At 36.9% G+C, this 23,385-nt stretch overlaps 1 protein-coding gene across 2 annotated transcripts in view; it reads right to left on the reverse strand.

Moving 5' to 3' along the window:
- LOC150100397 (putative citrate synthase 2, mitochondrial) overlaps positions 1–21,130 on the reverse strand; it is a 144,781-nt gene extending 123,651 nt beyond the window's left edge. Inside the window, exons 1-2 of one of the 2 annotated variants that reach the window (XM_090402917.1) lie at positions 20,941–21,130; positions 4,412–4,465 (exon numbers count right to left, since the gene is read on the reverse strand). In XM_090402917.1, the coding sequence (XP_090259043.1) occupies positions 4,412–4,465; positions 20,941–20,988 (102 nt within the window). In that variant the 5' untranslated portion in view covers positions 20,989–21,130. Of the gene's footprint in view, positions 1–4,411; positions 4,466–19,717; positions 20,310–20,940 lie in introns of those variants that run through there. The other variant, XM_090402916.1, reaches the window with a different exon arrangement.
- Between the last annotated feature and the right edge of the window lie 2,255 nt (positions 21,131–23,385).

The following is a 23,385-nucleotide window of genomic DNA, read 5'->3' on the forward strand; positions in this document are numbered from 1 at the left end:
TGGTAATGACCTCCAGACTGAAGTTATTAAAGAGTGTTAGTTGTCCTTGTTTACCTTATCAGGTCAGTTCCCTCACTGCAGAAAACTGATAATGGAAACTGATAAAAGTATTTATAGAAAAGATAGAGAGAGACTTTTAAGCAGAAAAAAAAGCAGCCTTCTTAAAACTGCAACCTCTAAATTTTAAACAAAGTTTGGAAAAAATTCTTTTATAAGATTATATGGAGAGAGGAAAAAATTTGAATCAGTCATGTCAACTGATATTAATTTATTGCATTAACAAACAACATCAATTTACAGTATATAAACTATTGCTATCTATATAATATTGATTTGTATAGGTCCACTTGTTCTAAATATATAGAAAATGTGATAAAATGTAATAACTCAAAAAGTCTGTTTGATAAAGCATATATCTGATAAAATTTACAGTATTATTTTGCTTACTGCTTTATTCTTGTTTTAAAACATATTTCAAATTAAAAATTAACAGAAGTATTAAACTTTATAATTTTCATAAATGGTTCATAACTATTTAGACTACAGTGTCTAGGCTAAAGAGTTTAATAAATTCCAATATTTTGCTCTATTGTCCATCCAGTGGACATGAGCTGCCACTGGGCTGTCCTTCCAACAGAAAGCATATTAATGTATTAATAGTTTTCATAAGAAACCTAATTTTCTAACAATTCAAAGTAGGTATTATAATATTATATTATGCAAATTTGAATAAGTCTCTGATTATGAAACTGATCTAGAGAGATGAGTTTCATAACCATGGTTTTTTTCTTAAGATGAATATTTCATTTTGATCAAGAGCTATATAAAAAATATTCATGATTTTGACAACAGAAATTTGTGAATATTCTCTTCATGGGCATTTGGCATCTTTCATCAACTACAATTTGACCACAGAGTGAGAAGAGAAACAAATTTCTCACCAGAAAGAAGTAAACAGACATCCAAAAACTGCGCTTAATTTTATCAATTGAGAAAGTATATACTCTGTCTAACAATGAAATTTCTCACCAGAAAGAAATAAACATTCAGCCAAAAACTTCAAAGCATTTAAATAATTTACAATGGGAAGAGATCACAGTAAATTCTGTGACCCACCTAAACATGAATGTAGTAATGTTGTCTTTATTCAGAAGTTTATTAAATGAAATAGTGAAAAAATAATTTTGTCAACTTCAAATGTGCTATAACTTGATCTGATAGGAAGTTTGCTTTAGCATGAGGTTTTTGCTGCTGTTTTTTAAATCTTATTATGTTATGGCAGTAGAGCCAGATCCAACATAAGAACGAACACACACAAGAATAGATAGTTGTTTTACAAGATGTCAATGTTACTGTTGGTAAGAGATAGAAGAATCATTATGAGTATTATGATCACCATGACCAATACATACATATGCCACACTGCTCTCTTTTAAACTCATTCCTCATCTCTAGCCATGCACTTCACAGATATTCTCCAAATAAAAAATACACAACTTTCCTTTGATCACAAACTTCCAAGAGAGAAGGAGAAACAAGAGGAATGGCCTCTTGTTCTCTCCGATTTTACTCTATGAATAATCTCTGTATATTAATCAGTTAAAAATCCTCTCACAAATTAAACATTACTGCAATGTCATCTCATTTCCGGTATCCACTAAACTCTTAAATTATATCCCCTTAATTTATAATAATTACAGAATTCTGATATTGCCCTCAGTTAAAATATCATGGGAAGATGAAAGATATCTCCAGAAGTGACATCACAATTAGCTTGATCAGGAGAGCTTACCTGTAGTATGATATTACTACATGTATGATATCACCATCATATTACTACTTACCTGTAGTAATCGTCGTCGTCGTCTGGTAGCATCCTCTAGCAAGAGGGTTGCAGCAGATGAGCAGCTCTTCTCCATTTCTCTCTGTCTGTCGCTTCCATCATTCTTAAACCAGTCCATTCCACGATGTCATTAAACCACTCTCTAGTTGGTCTTCCACGTCTTCTCTTCCCCTCAACTTTCCCTTGTAATATAGTTCTTGTCAGGTGTCCCAAAGAACCTCTCAGAAGATGTCCTGCAAATCTAGTCTTTCTTTGTATAATATTCTTTAACAGTCTTCTTTCCATCCCAACTCGTCTTAAAACTTCTTGATTTGATATTCTTTCTGTATAGCTAATCTTTTCCAACTTTCTATAATACCACATTTCCAATGCATTAATGCTTTCCATATCTCTCTTTCTTAGTGTCCATGACTCACTTCCATAACTTGCAATACTCCAAACTGTTGCTTTAACTATTCCAATTCTAACGCCTATTTTAGTGTTCTTGTTTATTAAAATTCTCTTCATTTCCATAAATGCCGATTTAGCTTTACCTATTCTATTTCTAATGTCCAACTCTGAACCTGTAGTAATACAATAGTGAAATCTGGAATTTAAGCAAAGATATGGTTCACAGATTTAAAATCATAGAGAAAAATGGAGAGAAATTTGCTGAATTTTATCAATTAAGAAGGGATATTCTGTTTCTAACAATGTCAGAAATAGAATGTACCCCTTCAACTGATAAGATCAAGGTATACAGAAAAATATCTGCATATACAATCAAGTGAAGGACTGGATATTCTGTAAGAAAACAACGCAAGACAGTATTAACCACATCTTATCCAGAGACCCTTTAACAAAGCCAAATTTGGTGGATAGTAAGTGAGCATAACTGATAATCATGACTGGTATTATGGTACTAATTTTTAGGTGAATTGTGCAAAATGTATTAAGTACCTATTAAATCTGTTTTGTCCATTTTTCAGTCCATACATACATTTATTCCTGGGCTCTAGCTAGAGAGATTTATTGAAATGTGGTATTTGGAATTTTGACTATGTGTTGCACAATCTCAATTTTTGGTTTAAATCTGACAATTTTTAGAAAAATTTCAAAAAATGATTTCAAGCTCACTTTTAGCAAGATGGAATTTAGGATCTCTACTAAAATATTTTGGGAAATCTCAATCCTGGTTTCAGTCAGACCACTTTAATGGCAAATTTTTGCAAAACACTTCAGAATTAAAGTAATAGATCAGCTCTGGCTGGCTGGGAATTTAACTAAAATTCTGTCAAATCCTCTCAAATTTGGTTTCAGATATAGTTGGTGGCAAAATTTGGCAACAATTCAAAACAAAAGTATATGCTACATATGACAATAAACTGTCTACAGTACATAAGTCCAAAATGACTGGGTTCAACTGCCATGACAATAAATGATGTTGCTTTACAACAGTGTTATTGCCAGATGCAATAACACTGTCAATCATAAATAATCTATTTATGATTGCTTGGATCATTTCCATACCTATTTGGGACTGGTATAAGATCAGGATATTTCACTGTGTTCTGACAATAATGTTATATAAACTTCACTGTACTGAATTCCTAGCCTTCTATTTACTGCAGGATTTTGGATGGAGAATATGTACATAAAATGCATTACAAAAGGACGATGAAAACATAGTGAATGAAATCAGTGTTGGATGACAGATATCGTAATAGATCGATTTATTGTCAAATCGATTTTGACAATAAATTGATAACCCCAATAGATCAAGCTGTGATAATAAATTAATACTAGCACTATTAAGCTTTTAAACTGCAGAGCCTGTGACAGATTTAAACCAAATTCTTTATGTATGACCAGTATGCTTGTAAGTATTTTAGCTTAACATTTAACCAGTCTAGGAAAGGAGCTGCATGAAATTTTTTGTAGTTTCGTGGAGCGAAAAGACATCTTTAAGAATGCATCATTTTTTTTTTAATGTATAATGGTATTTCAATAGGACTGACATTTTCTGCTTGAAATTGCTTTCATTACTAGTTTTCTCTTATTATAATGATGGTCTTTCATCAGTGCCTTGAAGATTTTCTCATAAGCATGCTTTTATCATCCATTCACAATCTGACTCAACTTGTTCATAAAATGATATTTGAGCAAATTTCCCCTCTCAAACCTTTTTGTTCATCGTGGAATTATAGTACTATAAAATACATTCCAATAGAATGCTGTATTAAAAACTACTACAGAACAAACAGGATCTTTAAAAATCAAGAAAAAGCCAGCAAATAAAGAATCATGGCAAATATTTTTTTTTATCTGGACATTTCTTAATTTATTTGCATCAATCCTGTTGCAATTTCTTCATAATTAAAAACAGTCACCAACTAAATTAGAATCATCATGATACATATCATATAGAATTTTTTATTTAAGTGCAATAACTCTATTAAGAGTCTGATTTGTAAAATCAGACCCTATTAGTGAACAGATATTTGTACTTGAACTTTAATAATAATATTTTTGTTTGTATTTTACTTTTATCTCCAAGAAAATCTCAGCTTAAATAAAATTATCACTTACTGTGTATTCTGCTACATTTCTTCTACTCTCAACATACAAAGCAGGAAGACATGTCTGAAACAAAAATAAAAAGATTAAAAAAAAAAAAATAGCTATTTCACTTTTCTCTCTCTTCAGAATCAATAACAAATCCTAACAAACAGACATTAAATCTGCCATAGGATCTGCAGATCCTGTGACAGATTTAATGACTATTTATTATTATTATTAATGGAATCAAAAGACTCATCATGGGAAGTACATACTGTCACACACACACACACACACACAAAGCTCATTAAGCTGTGCTTTAAACTCATTCAGAGTTTAAATGTGTCCACATTCACTACACACACACACTCTCTCTCTCTCTCTCTCAGGCAATGTGTTATACTCACAATCAACTCTCCATGCAAAGAACCTGCTTCTCTTTGCTTACATCCACCTTACAGTTTCCAGAGATGGTCTCTTGTTCTATCTCCCTCCTTCCCATCCATTTTATGAAAAATTTATTTCTCATTCCCTGGTAAAGATCCATGAAAATTGTATATGCCTCAATCATATAAGGCCTTCTCCTTATTCCACTTTCCTTCTGGAATCGACATCAATATTACTCTTGGAATCTCTCTCTCTGCTGTCCATTCTCAGTACATGAACAATCCATTTCCATCTGCACTTATTTTTTTTTTTAAATTTCACTAGTAACAATTTTTTGTAAATTATTTAATTTGTCATTTGTTATACAGTAATCCTCCCTTATTCAGGGTTTCAGTTACCTGCAGTCAACTCCAGTCCGAAAATATTAAATAGAAAACCCAGAAATAAGCAATTCGTATGTTTTACATTGTGTGCTGTTCTGAGTGGTGTGATGAAATCTCACACCATCCCGGCTCCAGGACATGAATCCTTTATTCAGCATATCCATGTCATACTGTATATGCTACCAGCCTGTTAGTCACTTTAGTTATCCTGGATATCAGAGTGACTGTTGCAATATTGCAGTGCTTGTCTTCAAGTAACCCTTATTTTACTTAATAATAGCCCCAAAGCACAAGAGTAGTGATACTGGCAATTCGGATATGCCAAAGGGAAGCCGTAAAGCGCTTCCTTTAAGAGAAAAGGTGAAAGTTCTCGATTTCATAAGGAAAGAAAAAAACTTATTCACATAACTCTTATTAGAGTATATTGTTATAATTGTTCTATTTTATTATTAGTTAGTTATTGTTGTTAATGTTTTACTGTGTCTAATTTATAAATTACACTTTATCATAGTTATGTATTTATAGGAAAAAAACACAGTATATATATATATATATATATATACTGTGTTTTTTTTATATTTTTTTATTTTTTATACTAGAGGATAAAATGCACAAGGTATGTTTTCCAAGCGGTAAAATGAGTAGAGTGATTGAGGCATTGAATATGAGGCGGGAGCGAGCAAAAGAGTTAATTGTATTAATTGGTACAAATGATTTGAGAGAGAACAAAGGGCATGTCAAAATGAATGTCAGGAGACTGCTTGGAAAAATAAAAGAGAATAGTGTGACAGGAAGGGTAGTCAGTGTGTTGCCTAGGTATGATTGTGGTGAAATGAAGCGGAGAGCAAGGATTATGAATGATATTCTGGCTGAAATGTGTGAGGAGATGGGAGTACAGTTTGTTAATGTGTGGAATGAGTTTGAGGGACGAAGTGAGCTGTATGGGAGCGATGGACTGCATTTGAGTGGTTATGGTGCGAGTCGCTTGGAGAGACTGCTGCTGGAAAGTAGAGAAGTGAATAGAGAGAATGAATCAGATCGAGAGGGGAGTGATGTGGAAGAGCAGGAGAGTAAGACAGGAGAGATTGAAGAAGTGGAAATGAATGGGGAAGTGAGTGGTATGAGTACAGAAAATGAGAGAATGGGTGTGCAAGAGGAGCAGGGAAACGGGGAGGCTCAGGGTGGACAGGGGTACACAGCGTGAGAAAGGTGGATGCTCCAAGAGGAGGTGAGAGCATGTGTAGGCAGGAAAGTAATGGGATGACCAGGGATCAAGAGGAAACAGATGGAATTGCAAAGGGTTCTAAAATGAAGAAGCAGAAAGGGAAATGGCCCCAGTCCAGCATGGAGAGATCATATCGAGTGAGTGGTATCAGTGGAACTAGCTGTAGATCCAGAAATGAGTTGTTCTGTTTGTATACCAATGCTAGAAGTATAAGAAACAAGGCGGATGAAATGGTTGCACTAATTGCGTCTGTGCACCCAGAGATTGTCGGAATAAGTGAGACATGGTTATCCTGACAGGAATAGAGATGGAAAGGTATGATGTGTTTCGTGAGGATAGAAGGGGTAAAAAGGGAGGGGGGAGTGCTATTGATGATAGAGAAAGAGTTATGTCCATACAAGTTAGAGATGCAAGAGGGAAATAGGGCCAGTGGTTTTGAGGCAGTATGGTGTGAGATAGAGGTAAATAGAATCAAATACTTGGTGGGATGTTGTTATAGACCTGGTAATGTGGATGGTGGTGATAGTGAAATGTATAGTCAAATAAGCCAAGCAAATAAGAAAAGGGTGATCATTATGGGTGATTTTAATTATGGCAATATAGACTGGAATGAAGAGATAGCAAATGGAAGTAAAGAAAAAGAGTTTCTTGAGTTTTTGAGGGATAACTACCTCAGACAGTATGTAACAGAGGGCACACGAGGATTAAGGGTCTTGAATTTGGTCATCTCATTGGAGGATGTAATTATCAATGAGGTGTCAAATCATCCACCAATTGGTGAAAGTGACCATGAAGTGATTACCTGGGTGGTTGCCAGCAGTGCAAGGACCCCTGTGAAAAAAGGGTATATGTGGAACTACAAGGGGGGTGATTATGAAGAGCTCAGGAGACAGCTTGCAGGTGTAGCATGGAATGAGGAGTTAGCTGGAAAAGAGATTATTATTATTACGGGCTACTCCAGGAGTCCTTAGACTCATCGAGGGAGGCCCTAAACATCATGTTCACACAGCTGTTCAACATTTTCACAGTATCTATCATACCTTGCCTTGAACTCGCTCACTGTCATAGCACCCACAACAGACTCTGGCAGCTTATTCCACTCATTTACCACTCTAAAAGTAAAGAACCCAGCTCTAACACCCCTGCTAACCACGCTCTTGCCCAGCTTCCATGGGTGTCCCCTAGTTCTCCCACCACCAGTCCTGATCTCAAAAATATCATCTGAATTAATCCTATAGAATCCTTTTAGCAACTTGAATGTCTCAATCATATCTCCCCTCTTCCTCCTATCAACTAGTTTCTGCAACCCACAAATCTTCAACCTGTTCTCATATGGTTCATTCCATAGACCTGCTATCATCTTAGTCACTCGCCTCTGGATCCTCTCAACCTCCGAGAAGGAACCGAGGTGACCAAATCTGGGCACAGTAGTCGAGATGAGGTCTTATCAGGGCTCGGTACAGAGGTACAATAACTTGTTTTTCTCTGCTCGTCAAGGTATTTTTCAACAACCAAGTGAGTTGATGAGCTGATTTAGCTACTTTTGCAATGTGCCCCCTAAACTTCATCTCCCTAACCACCAACACTCCCAAGTCCCTGGCCTCATCAATCTCCTGGAGTACAGTTCCACCAATGTGGTATACTGCTGCTAATCTTTTCACTCCGAAATGCATAACCTTACATTTTGTCACATTAAATTGACATCCATTCTCCTTAGTCCAGAACTCCAATCTATCTAAGTCATCTTGCAAGACTTTGACATCTTCTGCATTCACTATCGCCCTACCCAACTTTGCATCATCAGCGAACAAATGAACTGTCCCACTTAGACCCTTCCCTATATCGTTAATGAACAGATTAAACAGCAGTGGTCCAAGAACAGAACCCTGTGGCACACCACTAGTCACAGGCCGTTTTTTGGACTCTACTCCTGAATAAACTACTCTTTGATATCTCTCCATCAACCACCCAGCTATCCATCTCACCAACCCTATATTCATTCCCATATGTTGTAGTTAGAACGGATTAGAATTCCATGTGGTATCCTGTCAAATGCCTTTGCCAGGTCCAGCAGTATCACTGTAAACCCATTTCCCTTATCCAGTTCAGCCGTCACCTTGTTATAAAACTTTAGCAAGTTACTGAGGCATGATCTACCCTTCACAAAGCCATGCTGTCCTCTGTACAGTATCTCATTTTCATCAATCCATTCCTGTATTTTTCCCTTGATTACTTTCTCCAAGACCTCGACAACGACTCCTGATATGCTGATCGGTCGGTAATTTGCAACCATAGTCTTGGATCCTCCTTTATGCAGTGAAACTATTTTCCCCTCTTTCCAAGACTTCGGGACTAAGCCAGACCCGAGACTCAGATTAAACAACATGGTCAAGGGCACTGATAATTCATTAGCCGCTTCATGCAAGACCCGTGCCGGTATACCATCCAATCCCACAGATGTATTCACATTAAGGTTCTGTAATAGACTATTCATCTCCACTTCATTCATCACAATTCCCATATGAACTAATGGTTCCTTCATTTTTTCAACGTCACCACCTGGATGATATACTTTTGCAAAGTGCGCGCTCAGTAACTCCACTATATCGACTAGTTCAGTGAACTCTTTACCATCGTCATTCCTTAAAATCATTTTGCCATGTACAGTTTTTTTCTTGCTTGCAGCATATTGAAAGAACGGTTTGGGATTCTCTTTTGCTTGCATAGCTAGTTTCCTTTCATAATCGGTTTTTACTGTTTTTACCACACTCGTTACCCTTCTGGCCTGTACTTTATACCGTTCGTGTGCCTGCAGGTCACCCAGATCAATGCAGCTTGGGGGATTTTCAAAAACTATTTAGTAGATGCAATGTCTAAATGTATATCATGGGTGAGAAGGTTAAATGAGGTAGGTGTGAGATGGATGAATAAAGAGATTAAGCATGTAATACAGAGAAAAAGGGCATTGTGGAGGCAGCATAAGAGAAGTGGAAGTAACCAATTTCATGAGGTCTACAAAGACCAGGCAAGGAGGGTGACTTGGTTGGTGAGTAGCTAAAGAGAGGTATGAACAGCAGTTAGCTAATGAAGCCAAAAAGAATCCTGGGGAGTTCTTTCGATATGTAGCCAGCAAAAGAAAGAATGATTATGGAAGGGTGACATTGATTGGAGGAAATGGTATAAAGACAGCTGTTGCAGAATGTGTGGTGGAGATACTTAATGAGCAGTTCATAAAGATCTTTCAATCTTCTGAAAGTGACTTCATGGAGAGATTAAGAGCAGTTGATGATGGGGAGGAGAGACTGACTGTAAGTGAGCAAGAGGTGTTTGGGGAGTTGAGTAAACTAGATGTAAATAAGGCTGTGGGACTTGATAATATATCATCGCGTATTCTGAAGGAACGTGCCAGAGAGTTGACACCTGCCTTGACATATTTTTTTAATATGAGTCTTGCACTTGGTCAAGTTCCTAAAGAGTGAAAGGAGGGCAAGATTGTGCCACTTCATAAAGGAGGTGATCGAACTCAAGCATCAAACTATAGGCCTATCTGTGTGTCAGGTGTTGTAGCTAAATTGTTGGAGAAGCTTGTGAGAACTAGGATCCAGAGTTGGGTTGACAACAATGGTATAATCTTTGATGGACAGCATGGATTTGCTAAAGGGAGGTCATGTTTTAGTAATCTACTTACTTATTACAATAAAGTGACTGCTTCCTTGGACAGAGGAGAAGGATACACAGTAATATACTTGGATTTCGCAAAAGCTTTTGATAGAGTACCTCATGATAAGTTGACAGTCAAACTAGAGCAGATGGGGTTGGATATTAGATTAGTGCATTGGATTGGAGACTGGCTATCTGATAGGTATCAACAAGTTGTGTATGGGGGTGCAATATCCAGGAAAAGGAAAGTCACTAGTGGAGTGCCTCAGGGGTCTGTTTTAGGGCCATTACTGTTTAACTTGTATATTAATGATATTGGCAAAGATTTGGATGGAGATATTCAGTTGTTTGCAGATGATGCAAAGTTGGGACGAACCATAAAGAGTAGTGAAGATGTTGTGGCCTTGCAAGAAGACTTGAATAAATTGAGTGATTGGGATGCGAGTTCAATGTTGCAAAATGTAAGGTTTTAAAATTTGGAAAACAAAGATGGGATGCAGAATTTATGCTTGGTGAGAATATATTGTTGGAAGTAGAGGAAATAAGAGATCTGGGGGTGATAGTGGATAAGGATCTAAAATTTAGGGGACACATCGCCAAAATTGTGAAGACAACACAAAGACTTCTGGGAATGATGCAGAGGACACTGACGTGTAGAAGTAGAGAGATTCTTGTTCCATTGTATAAGGCTTTGATTAGGCCACACATGGACTATTGTGCCCAGATTTGGTCACCTGGTTTTCAGAAGGATGAAGAGATGTTGGAAAGGGTCCAAAGGCGACTAAGGTAGTTTCTGATCTCTGGAATGTCGAGTATGAGAAAAGATTGAAAAGATGTAATTTGCAGAGTCTAGTGGAGAGAGGGAAGAGGAGAGATATGATAGAGACCTACAAGTTAGTAAGGGGTTGTTATAGGATCAATGGTGGAGAAGTTCTACAGAGAATAGTGGGAGATCAGGGGAGAACCAGAGGTCATCCCTGGAAACTGTATAAAGAGGGTGTGAGTAGGGGAGTGAGAGGCAGGTTTTTTTCGTGCAGAGTTGTGAGTGATTGGAATGCCTTGCCTGAGAGTGTGGTATCTGCAAGGAGTTTGAATGTGTTTAAGACACAGTATGATGAGATGTGAGATAAACAGACCTCCTAGATGAGTCTTTGACTCCATGAGGTCTTGTTTAATAATAATAATAATAATAATAATATATATATATATATATACACATCTCCTCCAGGAGATGTGCTTTGCATTATGGGTAAATATTAAGATTAGTGATCAGAGCTTATTCTACTTTTACCATGAGTTACCTTGGTCTTGCACTACCTGCAGGGTCAGCTAGACTTGCATTACATGCAGGCGCAAACTTGACTTATTTGTCTGTTTGCTTACTTGGGAAATGGAGTAAAACCAGGTTTAAAATAGCTTGGTATCTTTAACATTTATTATACCCAAGGTAAAATACTTTCTACATTTATATCTCCTCCTGGGATTTTTATTTAATAAGGTTAAAACACCTTATGGTAACTTGTTCTAGTAAAATACTTATAAGCTCTGTATTACTAAAATCTTGGTATTTCTAGCCTGGCTCCCACTGATGGGGGCTGGCTTTGAGAGGCTCTGCTTGGGGATAGGTTTTTGCCTGTCTCTGAGTAGGGCCACCACTGAGATTATGGCTTTGGCTGGTGGTGGAGTGAGCCTACCACTGGGTAGAGCCAACGCTGAGAAGTTCTTCTTGGTGACGGGGTGAGCCTGTCATTGAGTGGAACAACGCTGAGTTGGACGGTCTTTCGGTCACTATGGTCTAAGGATTGTCCTAATTTTTAGAGAGAGGTCTTTACTTAAATACACCTCAATAAAGGTCGAAACCAGTCTGGGTAGTGGCCCCTTGCCTTTAATATAAAGCATCATACATCTCCTCCAGGAGATGTGCTTTGCATTATGGGTAAATATTAAGATTAGTGATCAGAGCTTATTCTACTTTTACCATGAGTTACCTTGGTCTTGCACTACCTGCAGGGTCAGCTAGACTTGCATTACGTACAGGTGCAAACTTGACTTATTTGTCTGTTTGCTTACTTGGGAAATGGAGTAAAACCAGGTTTAAAATAGCTTGGTATCTTTAACATTTATTATACCCAAGGTAAAATACTTTCTACATATATATATATATATATAAACACACAAAAGGCTTACATAAAATTTAGTTTCCTGTTTTTTTGGTCAATTTCCATGTTTCCAATCCATATAATATAATAACGATCTCCCAGGTGAGTCTTTGACTCCATGAGGTCTTGGGGTAATAATAATAATAATATATAGGGTTTGGTACTACCTGCAGTTTCAAGTATCTGCAGTGGGGGTTTGGAATGTATCCCCCTGAAGATAAGGGGGAGGGGATTACTGTACATCATAGCCAAACTAATTTTAATATTTTATGTAAACTTTTTGTCTTAAAGCTTAAATAGCTTTCAAACAAAAGGTTTACATAAAATTTAGTTTCCTGTTTTTTGGTCAATTTCCATGTTTTTAATCCATATAATAATATGGCTTTAATATTGTTAATAAAGATCTTCATCTTGGTTTTATTATAATTGGATAATTTCCATACATTATTCAATTTTCTGAAAGCAGTATTTGCTTTTGTCAATTCGCATTATATCCCTCGGTTTCATCTTTGGCATCAACATTAGCCCAAGTATATAAAATTCTTAACTTTTTCTATTGCATTTTGATCAATTTTATTTTATTTCATTTTATTTTTTTTTGGCATTTGCTGTTCAACTTAAGAACATCTTTTTTAATCATATTATTTTAAGAACTACTTTTTCAGCTATTTTATACAACACTTCCAGTTTTGCTTGTATATCAGTGTATTGTGTTGATGTCATCTGCATGGCATCAACACCAAGCAAATATGGTGACCTTACAGGTGGACTTGAATAGATTGTATGAGTGGAAATGGCATTTGAATGTTGCAAAGTTCAAGGTTTTCTCATTGGTAAGCAACAATAGGATGCTAAGTATACACTCATTATGGCATAGTAAACAACAGAATGGTTTGAGATAAGAACTGGTGTGAGATAGGGTTGTATAATGTCTGGTTTACTATTTAACATAGTCATCGACTGGATTAGGAGGTGTAAGAGGAATTAAATAGTATCACAGCTAGTCTGGGCCTTTTTTTTTTTTTTTTTTTTGGCATTTGCTGTTCAACTTAAGAACATCTTTTTTAATCATATTTATTTTAAGAACTACTTTTTCAGCTATTTTATACAACACTTCCAGTTTTTCTTGTATATCAGTGTATTGTGTTGATGTCATCTGCATGGCCCAGACTACTAGCTGTGATACTATTTAATTCTTCTTACACTTCTTACACCTCGATGACTATGTTAAATAGCAAACCAGACATTATACAACCCTATCTCACACCAGTTCTTATCTCAAACCATTCTGTTGTTTACTATGCCATAATGAGTGTATACTTAGCATCCTATTGTTGCTTACCAATGAGAAAACCTTGAACTTTGCAACATTCAAATGCCATTTCCACTCATACAATCTATTCAAGTCCACCTGTAAGGTCACCATATTTGCTTGACTCCTCACTGTTGTTCCCAATTTTGCATCATCTGCAAATAGTTGCATATCCCCAGTTAAACCTGTATCATTAATATATAAGTTGAACAACAATAGCCCTCAAAACAGAAACATACACACACCACTAATGACTTTCCTCTTCAAGATAAAACACTCCACATACAACTTGCTGATATCTATCTAACAGCCAGTTACTTATCCAACTTGCTAGTCTATTATGGAATCCCATCCATTTCAATTTAATTACCCAGCTTCTTGTGTGACAATCTATCAAAAGCCTTTGCAAAATCAATGGCTACTGCCATATATGCATCTTCCCTGTCCAATAAATTCATCACCTTGTTATAATACATCAACAAATTTGTAAAACATGAATCCCTTTTATTATTATTATTTCATGACATCTCCAAGGAGTCTGAAGACTCATCGAGGGAGGATACCTACACTACAACTCTCTGTCTCCACCACATCAAACCTCTACTACCATCATCAACACCAACTACTGCCCACCACCACTAGTATTTTTTGTCTGCAAATTGCGTGTGTTCTGAAGGGCCAATTTGTTTGTATGCAGGATGAAAAATCAGAGTTCCTGAGAGAAAAAAACCCTGCTACCTCCGTATGAGATTGGCTAACTCACCTTCAATTGAAAAAAGTCACTTACAGATTCCTCCTGTCATGACGAGAATCAAACCCAGGCCTTTTCCAATCGAAGGGTGCAATGTACCATTGTTCTTCTAATTGCGCTAATTATAGGCTTTGAATTGCAAGGACATGGAACCTTATAAACAAGTGGAACAGAAAGAAATCCATATTGTCGATTACAGAGAATATGTCTGTTATATCTTTTTATGTAAAAATAAATTAATTACAAAAAATATATAAAATTGATAAATATGGAAAAAAAAATCCTTAACCCATCCATGGGACAAAGTATTATAGATTTACTAATAACCTTTCATGGGTCGGAAACCACATAAAAAAAATCAGCATCCCGGCTATCAACTAACTTCTCCATTACCTGAACCACAACTCCATATATACAGATCAGCTTATAATTTGTAGCCATGGCCTTATTACCACTTTTGCAAAGTGGATAAATTTTACCTTCTTCCCCCCCCCTTGCAAAGAACCTTCTTCTTCTTCTTCCTTATACCCTCTTTTACCTTGCGGTGTCGAGAGTCCATTGATCATCGGACCTCACTCCGTTTACAGGATAAGGTGGTCAGCCTTATGCCCCGGTGTATCCTATGGCCTGTAGTGTTGAGTTCTCAAGGCCAGTTTGCCTGCATTGCGGGATGAAAAACCCCAGAATAAACTGGGGAAAAAACCCTGCTGTCCACGCCCAAGACTGGCTAACTTGGCTATGGCTGAGGAAGATCCCTCAGCTCCTCACGTCACTGACGGGAATCGAACCTAGGACACTCCTTCCCCAGGCATATGGTTGCGAAGCGCATAGCCACTAGGCTAACCGCACGGCTGCAAAGAACCTTCCTGTAAAAATTATTAAGCAGGTATGCCAAGGCTATCACCAACTCCAAAGAACCTTCCTTTAAGGCACATGGTGATATATCAAGCCCTAATGCCTTATTAACATCAAGCTTAATTCCTCATATACTTTCTGCTTGCTCACAAGTAAACCATCCTCCTCTATTTCCTCTACACTTGAAGTTCTCATGATTTTACACTGATGAGGATAAATTGTTCACTGAATACCTCAACTATGTCGTCTGCAGCAGTTACCAATCTGCCATCTTCCATTAACATTGTCTAACCATAATCATTCTTTTCTCTACATGTGACATATCAGAAAAACTCAAGGAATTTTTCTAACCTCATTTGCTAATTTTTACTCATACTGTAGTTTTGCTGTCCTTATTAACTAAATCAATTTCCTGGCCTGCTCTTTATACTCTTCATGCAACTGATTACTACCATTATACATTTTGTTCTGCCCTCATAATATCATCTTCTCCCAGATTTTGTGCTTAATCCCTTCATTTATCCATTTGGCATCTGTCTTGTGCAGCCTTTTGATCTTCAGAATACATTTACATACTAATGTTGTAAAATATCTCCTTCCCATTTAACTCCTCATTCCATGCTGTAACTCTGAGCTGTCTCCTAAGTTTCTTATAATCGCCAGCCTTGTAGTTCCACATATATGAGGTGCCACCCAAAAGTTTGGGGAATTTGACTGAAAAAACAAACAAAAATTATTTACCTTATCACCTAGCTTTCACAGTCTCCTAAGAAGTAGTCCCCCTTGGATGTAATTCTATGCATCCCTGGAAGTTCTCAAATGTGACTGTGTTGAGCACCTCCTGTGACTCTGCTTGGGTTTTCTCAATTATGTCAAAATGGCACTCTTAAAACTGGAATTTCACCTTGGAGAACAGGAAAAAGTCGCAGGGGTGAGGTCAGGTGAATGGGGAGAATGGGTAATGACTGTCATGTTTTTGGAGGTCAGGAACTATCAAATGAGTGGTGGAGAACCCAGTCATTGTTCTTGCACTTGTATAGACGTTTGCACCGAATGCTTTCCCTTAGCCACCTCACAGTAAAACTTCCCATTGGCAGTTTGACTTTGGGGGGGGGGGGGATTCCTTATGAACAATGTCTTGGATGTCAAAAAAAATAAATAAAACAATCAACATTAATTTGACGTTGCTGCAAACTTCATGCACTTTTTTTGCCCTCAGGGCATAGCATTATCACCAAGCGTTTCCTTAAGAATTCGGTGCATTTCTGCAGCAGTTTTTTTGAGGTTGAAGCAAAATTTAATGCAGGTTATTTGTTCCTTAAAATTTGCCATTTTAATTGGAGAAGGAAACCTGCCAACCACTAAAACATGACATTACAAAAATTCCCATAATCCAAGAACGCAGCTTCTCAGCTTGCTGGCTGTTGGCATACTGATTCAAAAAGGATACTGCTTGTCTATTGTAGAAGCAAAAGGCCAAACTACAACCAGTTTGTATGTGCTATTCAAATTCCCTGAACTTTTGGGTAGCACCTTGTATTTTTCACTTACAGAAGTCTTCATATGGCTAGCCCCCACCCAGGTGATCACCTCATGATCACTCTCATCAACTGCAGGAAAATGTACAAATCACAGCTGATGAAATGATTTGATCTATGACTCTCTATCATCACCCATCCTCTCTTACATAACTGTCTCTCAAGAACTCAAAAAATTCATTTTCCTTATACACAGAAACCATCTCTTCATTCTTTATATTATCATAATTAAAATCACCTATAACAATCAGCCTTCCCTTGTTCACTATCCAAGTTGCTGATACATTTCTATTACAACAATTTTTGAATGAATAAACATCATCAGCAAAACCATTTCATCTCTCTTATTTTCTGATGTTCCTAGAATTCATTAATAAACACCCATGCCACTTCTTGGTTTGATTTCCTCACACCTCTTCATGTCCAATCACATTTATCATCAGTTACCATACATATCTCCTCAGCCTCAACTACCATCCCTTAAATCCGAGGTCATACCATTCCTATGCTGACCATCCCTATACATGTTCACTACTGCTTCCAACATCTGTCCCCCCCCCCAGTTTCCTGTCCGTCTTTCATTTTTGTTCTCTCATCATCTCTCATGTTGCAAATCCTAACTGTAAGGATTTGCAACATGCCAATATAAATAATAATAAAAATAAACAGCATTTCAAACTGATGCTTTTCCTAGATAACATTGTAGAGCAAACAGCATAGGGAAAAAGAGAGAGAGATTTATGTTTGTTTAGAATCATACCATTCTTACACTGACTATCCCTATATACATGTTCACTACTGCTTCCAACATCTGCTCTCTCCCCCTCCCCCAGTTTCTTGTCCATCTTTCATTCTTGTTCTTTCATCATCATCTTTCACACTACTGTTAGGAATTGCTACATGCCAATTTAAATTATAATAAAAATAATAAACATCATTTCAAACTGATGCTTTTCCCAGATAACATACTGGAGCAAACAGCATAGAGAAAGAGAGAGAGATTTGTATTTGTTTAGAATCTGGTTATGCATAACATACACCCTCTCCCAACCAAGCCACCAAAACTGCCTCTGACAAGTAATGCTATCAAATATGCCAACTAGACCCAAACATGCTTGTTGGATTTCATCATCTAGTGAAACACCAATATATACAGGGTGTTCGGGATAAATTTGACAGTTTCGTAAGGAAAAAGAAAATCTTCTTTGTATCTATTAAATTTAATGAATTGACAAAAAAACATTACAGGCAGAGTTAATTACAATACTATCAACAAGATTTACTCAAAATAACCACCATTAGCATCGATCACAGCTTCAATTCTGCTTCGGAACCTCGAACAAGCTGATGCTACAGTCTCCCTGGGAAGGGCCGCAAAAACTGTTTTAATTTTATCCATTAACTGGGCTTTTGTATTACTGGAAGTGCGATTGGTGTCTTTTTCAACTGCGCCCCATACAAAATAATCCATGGGGTTAAGGTCTGGGGAGTTTGGAGGCCAAACATTTGGACTGGTGAAGTCGTAGAAATTTTCAGACAACCATTTTTGACTTTTCCCAGAGGTGTGGCAAGGGGCCGAATCCTGCTGCCATACATACGGCCTACCATTGGCTACCCTTGTTATCCAGGGCTTGACTACAGTTAGCAACTCCACGAACAAAGCCCGAATTCCAATGCCAGGGTTCTTCAACACCTGTTCCTGCAGATTTGCGAGGAATTCTGCTGTACGAACGCAATCAGATCGTCTGCTAGGGATCTTTCTTCTTGCTACATCCTCGTAGTCACCATTGCAAGTCTCTAGTTCATGCCTGATTGTTTTTACTGTATTCAGGGAGCATTGGGCAGCAGTCGTAATATCCTTATTTTGATGGCGGGCACGAATCATCATGATACAAGTTATTCTCTTCCATGATTCAGGTGGGTTCCAGCTATCCATCCTTTCTGACATCTTGTATATGAATGAAGAAGGGTCCAAACTTTTAAATGAAGAGAAGTGTGTGTTAATACATGTAACTTACGGAAAAATATAATTAATTATAAATATGTCAAATTTATCCCGAACACCCTGTATATATATATATCCCAATTCCACAAAGATTGGCAAACTGGGCAAAAGAGAATGGATGTCCACTTAATGTGGCAAAGTGTAAGGTTATGCATTTTGGGATGAAAAGAATACCGGCTGTATACCACATTGGTGGAACTGCACTCAAGGAAATTGATGAAGCCAGAGACTTGAAAGTGTTAGTGGATAGGGAGTTAAAGTTTAGGGGAAACATTGCAAAGTGACAAGCAGAGACAGGCAGGTTATTGTTCCTCTTTATCGAGACCTGGTAAGACCTCCCTTTCCCCCCGATCTGGGTGCCAGTGTTTCTTGGTAATGAGGAGGAGGTGGAGAGGATCCTGAGACAAGTGACCAAGATGGCAGCAGATCTATGGAATGAACCTTACGAAAACAGATTGAAGATTTGTAGATTACAGAAACTGACTAATAGGCGGGAAAGGGGCGATATGATTGAGACATACAAATTACTGAGGAGGTTTTTACAAGATTAATTCAGAGGAAATTTTTCAGAACAGGTCTGGTGGTGGGAGAACTTGGGGCCATCCATGGAAACTGAGTATGAGTGTAGTTAGCAAGGGTGTTAGAATCGGTTTTTTTTTCCTTGGGTAGTGAATGAGTGGAAAAGGTTGCCAGAGTCTATTGTGGGTGCCATGACTGTGAATGAGTTCAAAGCAAAGTATGATAGATATTGCACAAATGTTGGATAGTTCTTGACATGATATTTAGGGCTCGATGAGTCTAGTGACTCCTTGGAGTAGCCCATAATAATAATATCCTGCATCAACCTAGATGCTGGTTCAAATCCCATTATGAGCAAGGATGTTTGTGAGTGATTGTTTTTAGGTGAAAGATGATTTTCATGGATCAGTATAAGACCAGGGCTCTGTTTATTGGCCTAAAAAAAAATCCCATAATCTTGTCTATAATGCAGGATTTCCAGACAGTGCAAAAAGTAAATAAAAATACACAAAATCAGTGATAATAATAAAATTGTAGCTCACCCATGGTAATAATGTACTATAGGTTTGCAACCTTTCTTGGGTGGAAGCCAGCATATGCACCGAAATTTACGGCGACGGGCGAACTCAGCCTCGTCGTAACTTCTAGGCACCACCTTAGAAGTAACAAGCAATAACCAATTGCACCACTATATCGAATATTGTTCAATATTCCTTAACTTGATTTTATTAGACTATCTGCATCCTTGCAAACGATAAGCAGAAAGTTTTTTTTTTTGCTATTTTTAATTTTCACCCGTGGAAGGACTCGAACAAACGCCATTTGAAAGATGCCAACTGCATAAAGTAAATCCAATGCAAGAAATATCGCTTGCATTGGGAAGAGATGTTTTGGAATAAAATACTTTGATGTTTACATATTCAGAGGAATTGGTTATTAATAAGTTAGAGTATACTAAATATCGCAAAAAAAAACATTTTCTAGACAGGGCGGTTCTTGTAAATCCACTTTCGTATAAATTTCCATTGTCTGCAAGTTAGAGGAACAGCAGAAGAAACTGTCACATTTTTGTGGCATTTTCAGGTGAAAATGCCACAAAAATGTGACGATGTAAAAATGACGTACTGAAAAGCATTACAAGTATGACAAAAACAAGCGAAGACCGACTACTTAAACTTATGTTCTATGCGCACCTATGTTGCGCAAGACACTAACTCGCTTCGGCTAAGTTAAAATTTTTGTTTTACCTGTGTACCCCTATTGTAACACAGCTATTATTTTTACCAGAAGGTGTCACTGTGGTGGTGATGTAAAGTTTATTGCTTGCTAAATGTCTATACCTTTAAGATTAGCAAAATTAGCACTTTAAGCCTCACAGAATATCTGGTATCTGTTGATTGACCAGAGTCGTATCCTTATTAAATAGTTGAAACTAATACTGACTTTTATTCTTCGACTTCAAAACCAAAATTATATAATAGATATATTATATAATTCCTGTCCCCAATGAAATATATGGTACCCTTCCTCGATGAGTCTTTGGACTCCCTGGAGGTGTTATATAATAATAATAATAATAATAATAATAATAATAATAATAATATTATTATTATTATTATTATTATTATTATTATTATTATTATTATTATTATTATTATTTTAATGATAAATTATGTTTCAGATTTCTTCTGGATCTAAAGCTTACAGCCCTACCCTGTGTGCATTCCTATGACTGCAATTTTAAACAGATAGTAAATTTTCCTACCTGAAAATGCATAGAAAATCTGCTGCTTAGAACACGAATCAATGCCATTTAATCAGTTTATTCTGCAAACGATTTATATGTAAACATAAAAAACAAAAAGATTTATTTCATTTAATTCATGTACCATAAAACAGATCGCAAAGCCTATCCACAAATCTCGACGATTCCTTATCTCTACTAACAAAAGACATTCTGCAAACGTGTGGGGCGAATGTTTATCTGTTACCATGTGCTTATCATGTGGTCCAGTGAATCGATAGCATGAAACGAAACAAACGGAAATAAGTTTCTGCGACAAATCAAAGAAATTTCTAGAGGCATTTTGGTTTCTCCAAAACAAAATTAAATTCCTTAATGATGTAAACAGCACAAACGGCAACTATTATGAGTGAGGATTTAAAATAAACTAGAATTTTTCATATTAAAAACACAACAACTTAGATTTCCCCTCCAAACATATAGATCGTAATACTTAAATGTTCGATTATTATTATTTTTATTATTATTATTATTAAACCTCCATGGAGTCAAAGGACTCATCGCAGGAGGTCCTCCTGTCACACACACACATACACACAGTTTAGCATACAGCGCCTTAAATATGTTCACTGTTTCTGCACTCACCACACTCTCTAGCGCTGCATTCCAAACACTCACCACTCTCCATGAAAAAAAAAGTTGCTTCTCAATCCCTTCTCGCATTCTCCTTATGCAGCTTCCAGGAATGACCTCTTGTTCTCTCCCTATCGTCACCCATTCTATGCAAAATCTTCCCCACATTAATCTGGTAATAACTCCTTAACAGTTTATATGTCTCGATAATATTCCCTCTCATCTCCTCCTATCCACTAATTTCTGCAAATTGCATTTTCGCAATGGGTCTTCATACTGAACATTCCACAGGGAAATGCCTTAGTCAACCTTATCCTGATATATCCCAATACAGCTTCATATAATACAGCTTTTTGGAAACAATCACCTTTTTATCGTTATATAATATCAAATTAACGGGATAGACATCACGGGATCTTGGGCTTTCCACGACACCAAAGACAACATAAAATCATCAATTCGATCTACATATTATTTGTTTGTGTAATGATATAATGATGTAATTTGTTTGTGTAATGTAATGACTCCGAACCTCTACTTACGAACTTTCAAGACACAAGCAATTTGTACTTTACGAACACCGTGTGGGCTAATAAATTGTGACACCAATTCATTTAACGAAAAGTGAAATTGAGCTTACTGTTTCGCCAATACATTAATAAGATTAACAATATACAGTTACGTGGCTCTTGCATCCTCTAAGCTAGTCCGCCCAAATGCAGATTTAAGTTCAAGTCCAGCTTTTGACTGAAGGTACTTTTTCTAAGCCTATCTTCGGCCGGTTCCAGAGTTAGTCGTTCTCTGGCATGGGCAAGCAGATTTTTTTCTCCTGAAAACTGTAGTTTTTCGTCCTAAACACAAGACAATCGGTCATAGAACCCACTATTATTCGACAACAACAACATCTTGCTAGGATAAAGTACTAAGGGATGAAAACACTTGCTTTTCGTTTCTTCATCAGTGGCCGCTTTTAATTAATGATAGTCATAGGCCAGCTGTGTCTGATTGGCTGCCGATGGAGATTGAACTGCCTACTCAGTCTCCAAAAGCTTGATAAGGTTAAAAGGCCTCGTGTACTCCCTCATCATCATAGTTTATTTACAATTCACAACTCGTAAACAGAGAAACAAATTAAATAAATAGGAATAAATAATAGTTAATTATTATATATAGCATTCCAGGCTTCTCTGTTTTGAGCCAGTAGAGTTATTTCTCGTGGAGACAGAGAGTATCTGTGCTGATAAAGTGGTTAATATACTGCCTGAATTGTTTAGTTGGTTTTACTATCCGTCTATGTCCATTTGAGGGAGCGTATAAAACTAAGATGTCAAAGTATGGAGAAGGAGGGGTCTCAGTTGATGACCAAGCCAATTTCGTTTATTTCTGCGGTGGGTTCAGATCAAGATTTTTCGGTTTGCCTCTTCTAAAATAGTGAAAGACAAATACGATCCTTCCAGGAGTAACTAAGTAACAGTCTTAAGCAGGTTGTATTAAAGCTATTAATATACTCCTTATAAGGGAAAAGGCCATTAGCTGATTCACAACGATGCACTATCAACCATCTTAGACAATCCAATCCAAACATTAACCATCATCATAACAAAACATACAACCCACATATCTCGCCTTAATACACATTTAAACAACGTCAAAGATTACCTCTTTCTTTTCTTCTTGCGATATATTGCAAACTTTCTCCTGCATCCATTCTACAACTCTTTTAGAAGCTTATATGTTTCGATCATATCTTCCTTTTCAATTTTTTCAATAGAGTTTCGCGACATGTCAGTTTTTAAACCAAGTAAGCGGCCTCAACAATTTCTAGAGTGAAAT

Source organism: Typopeltis vanoorti, chromosome 13 (assembly GCF_054136105.1).
Source record: "Typopeltis vanoorti isolate ZY-2024b chromosome 13, IOZ_Tvanoo_1.0, whole genome shotgun sequence".
Classification (NCBI taxonomy): Eukaryota; Metazoa; Arthropoda; class Arachnida; order Uropygi; family Thelyphonidae; genus Typopeltis; species Typopeltis vanoorti.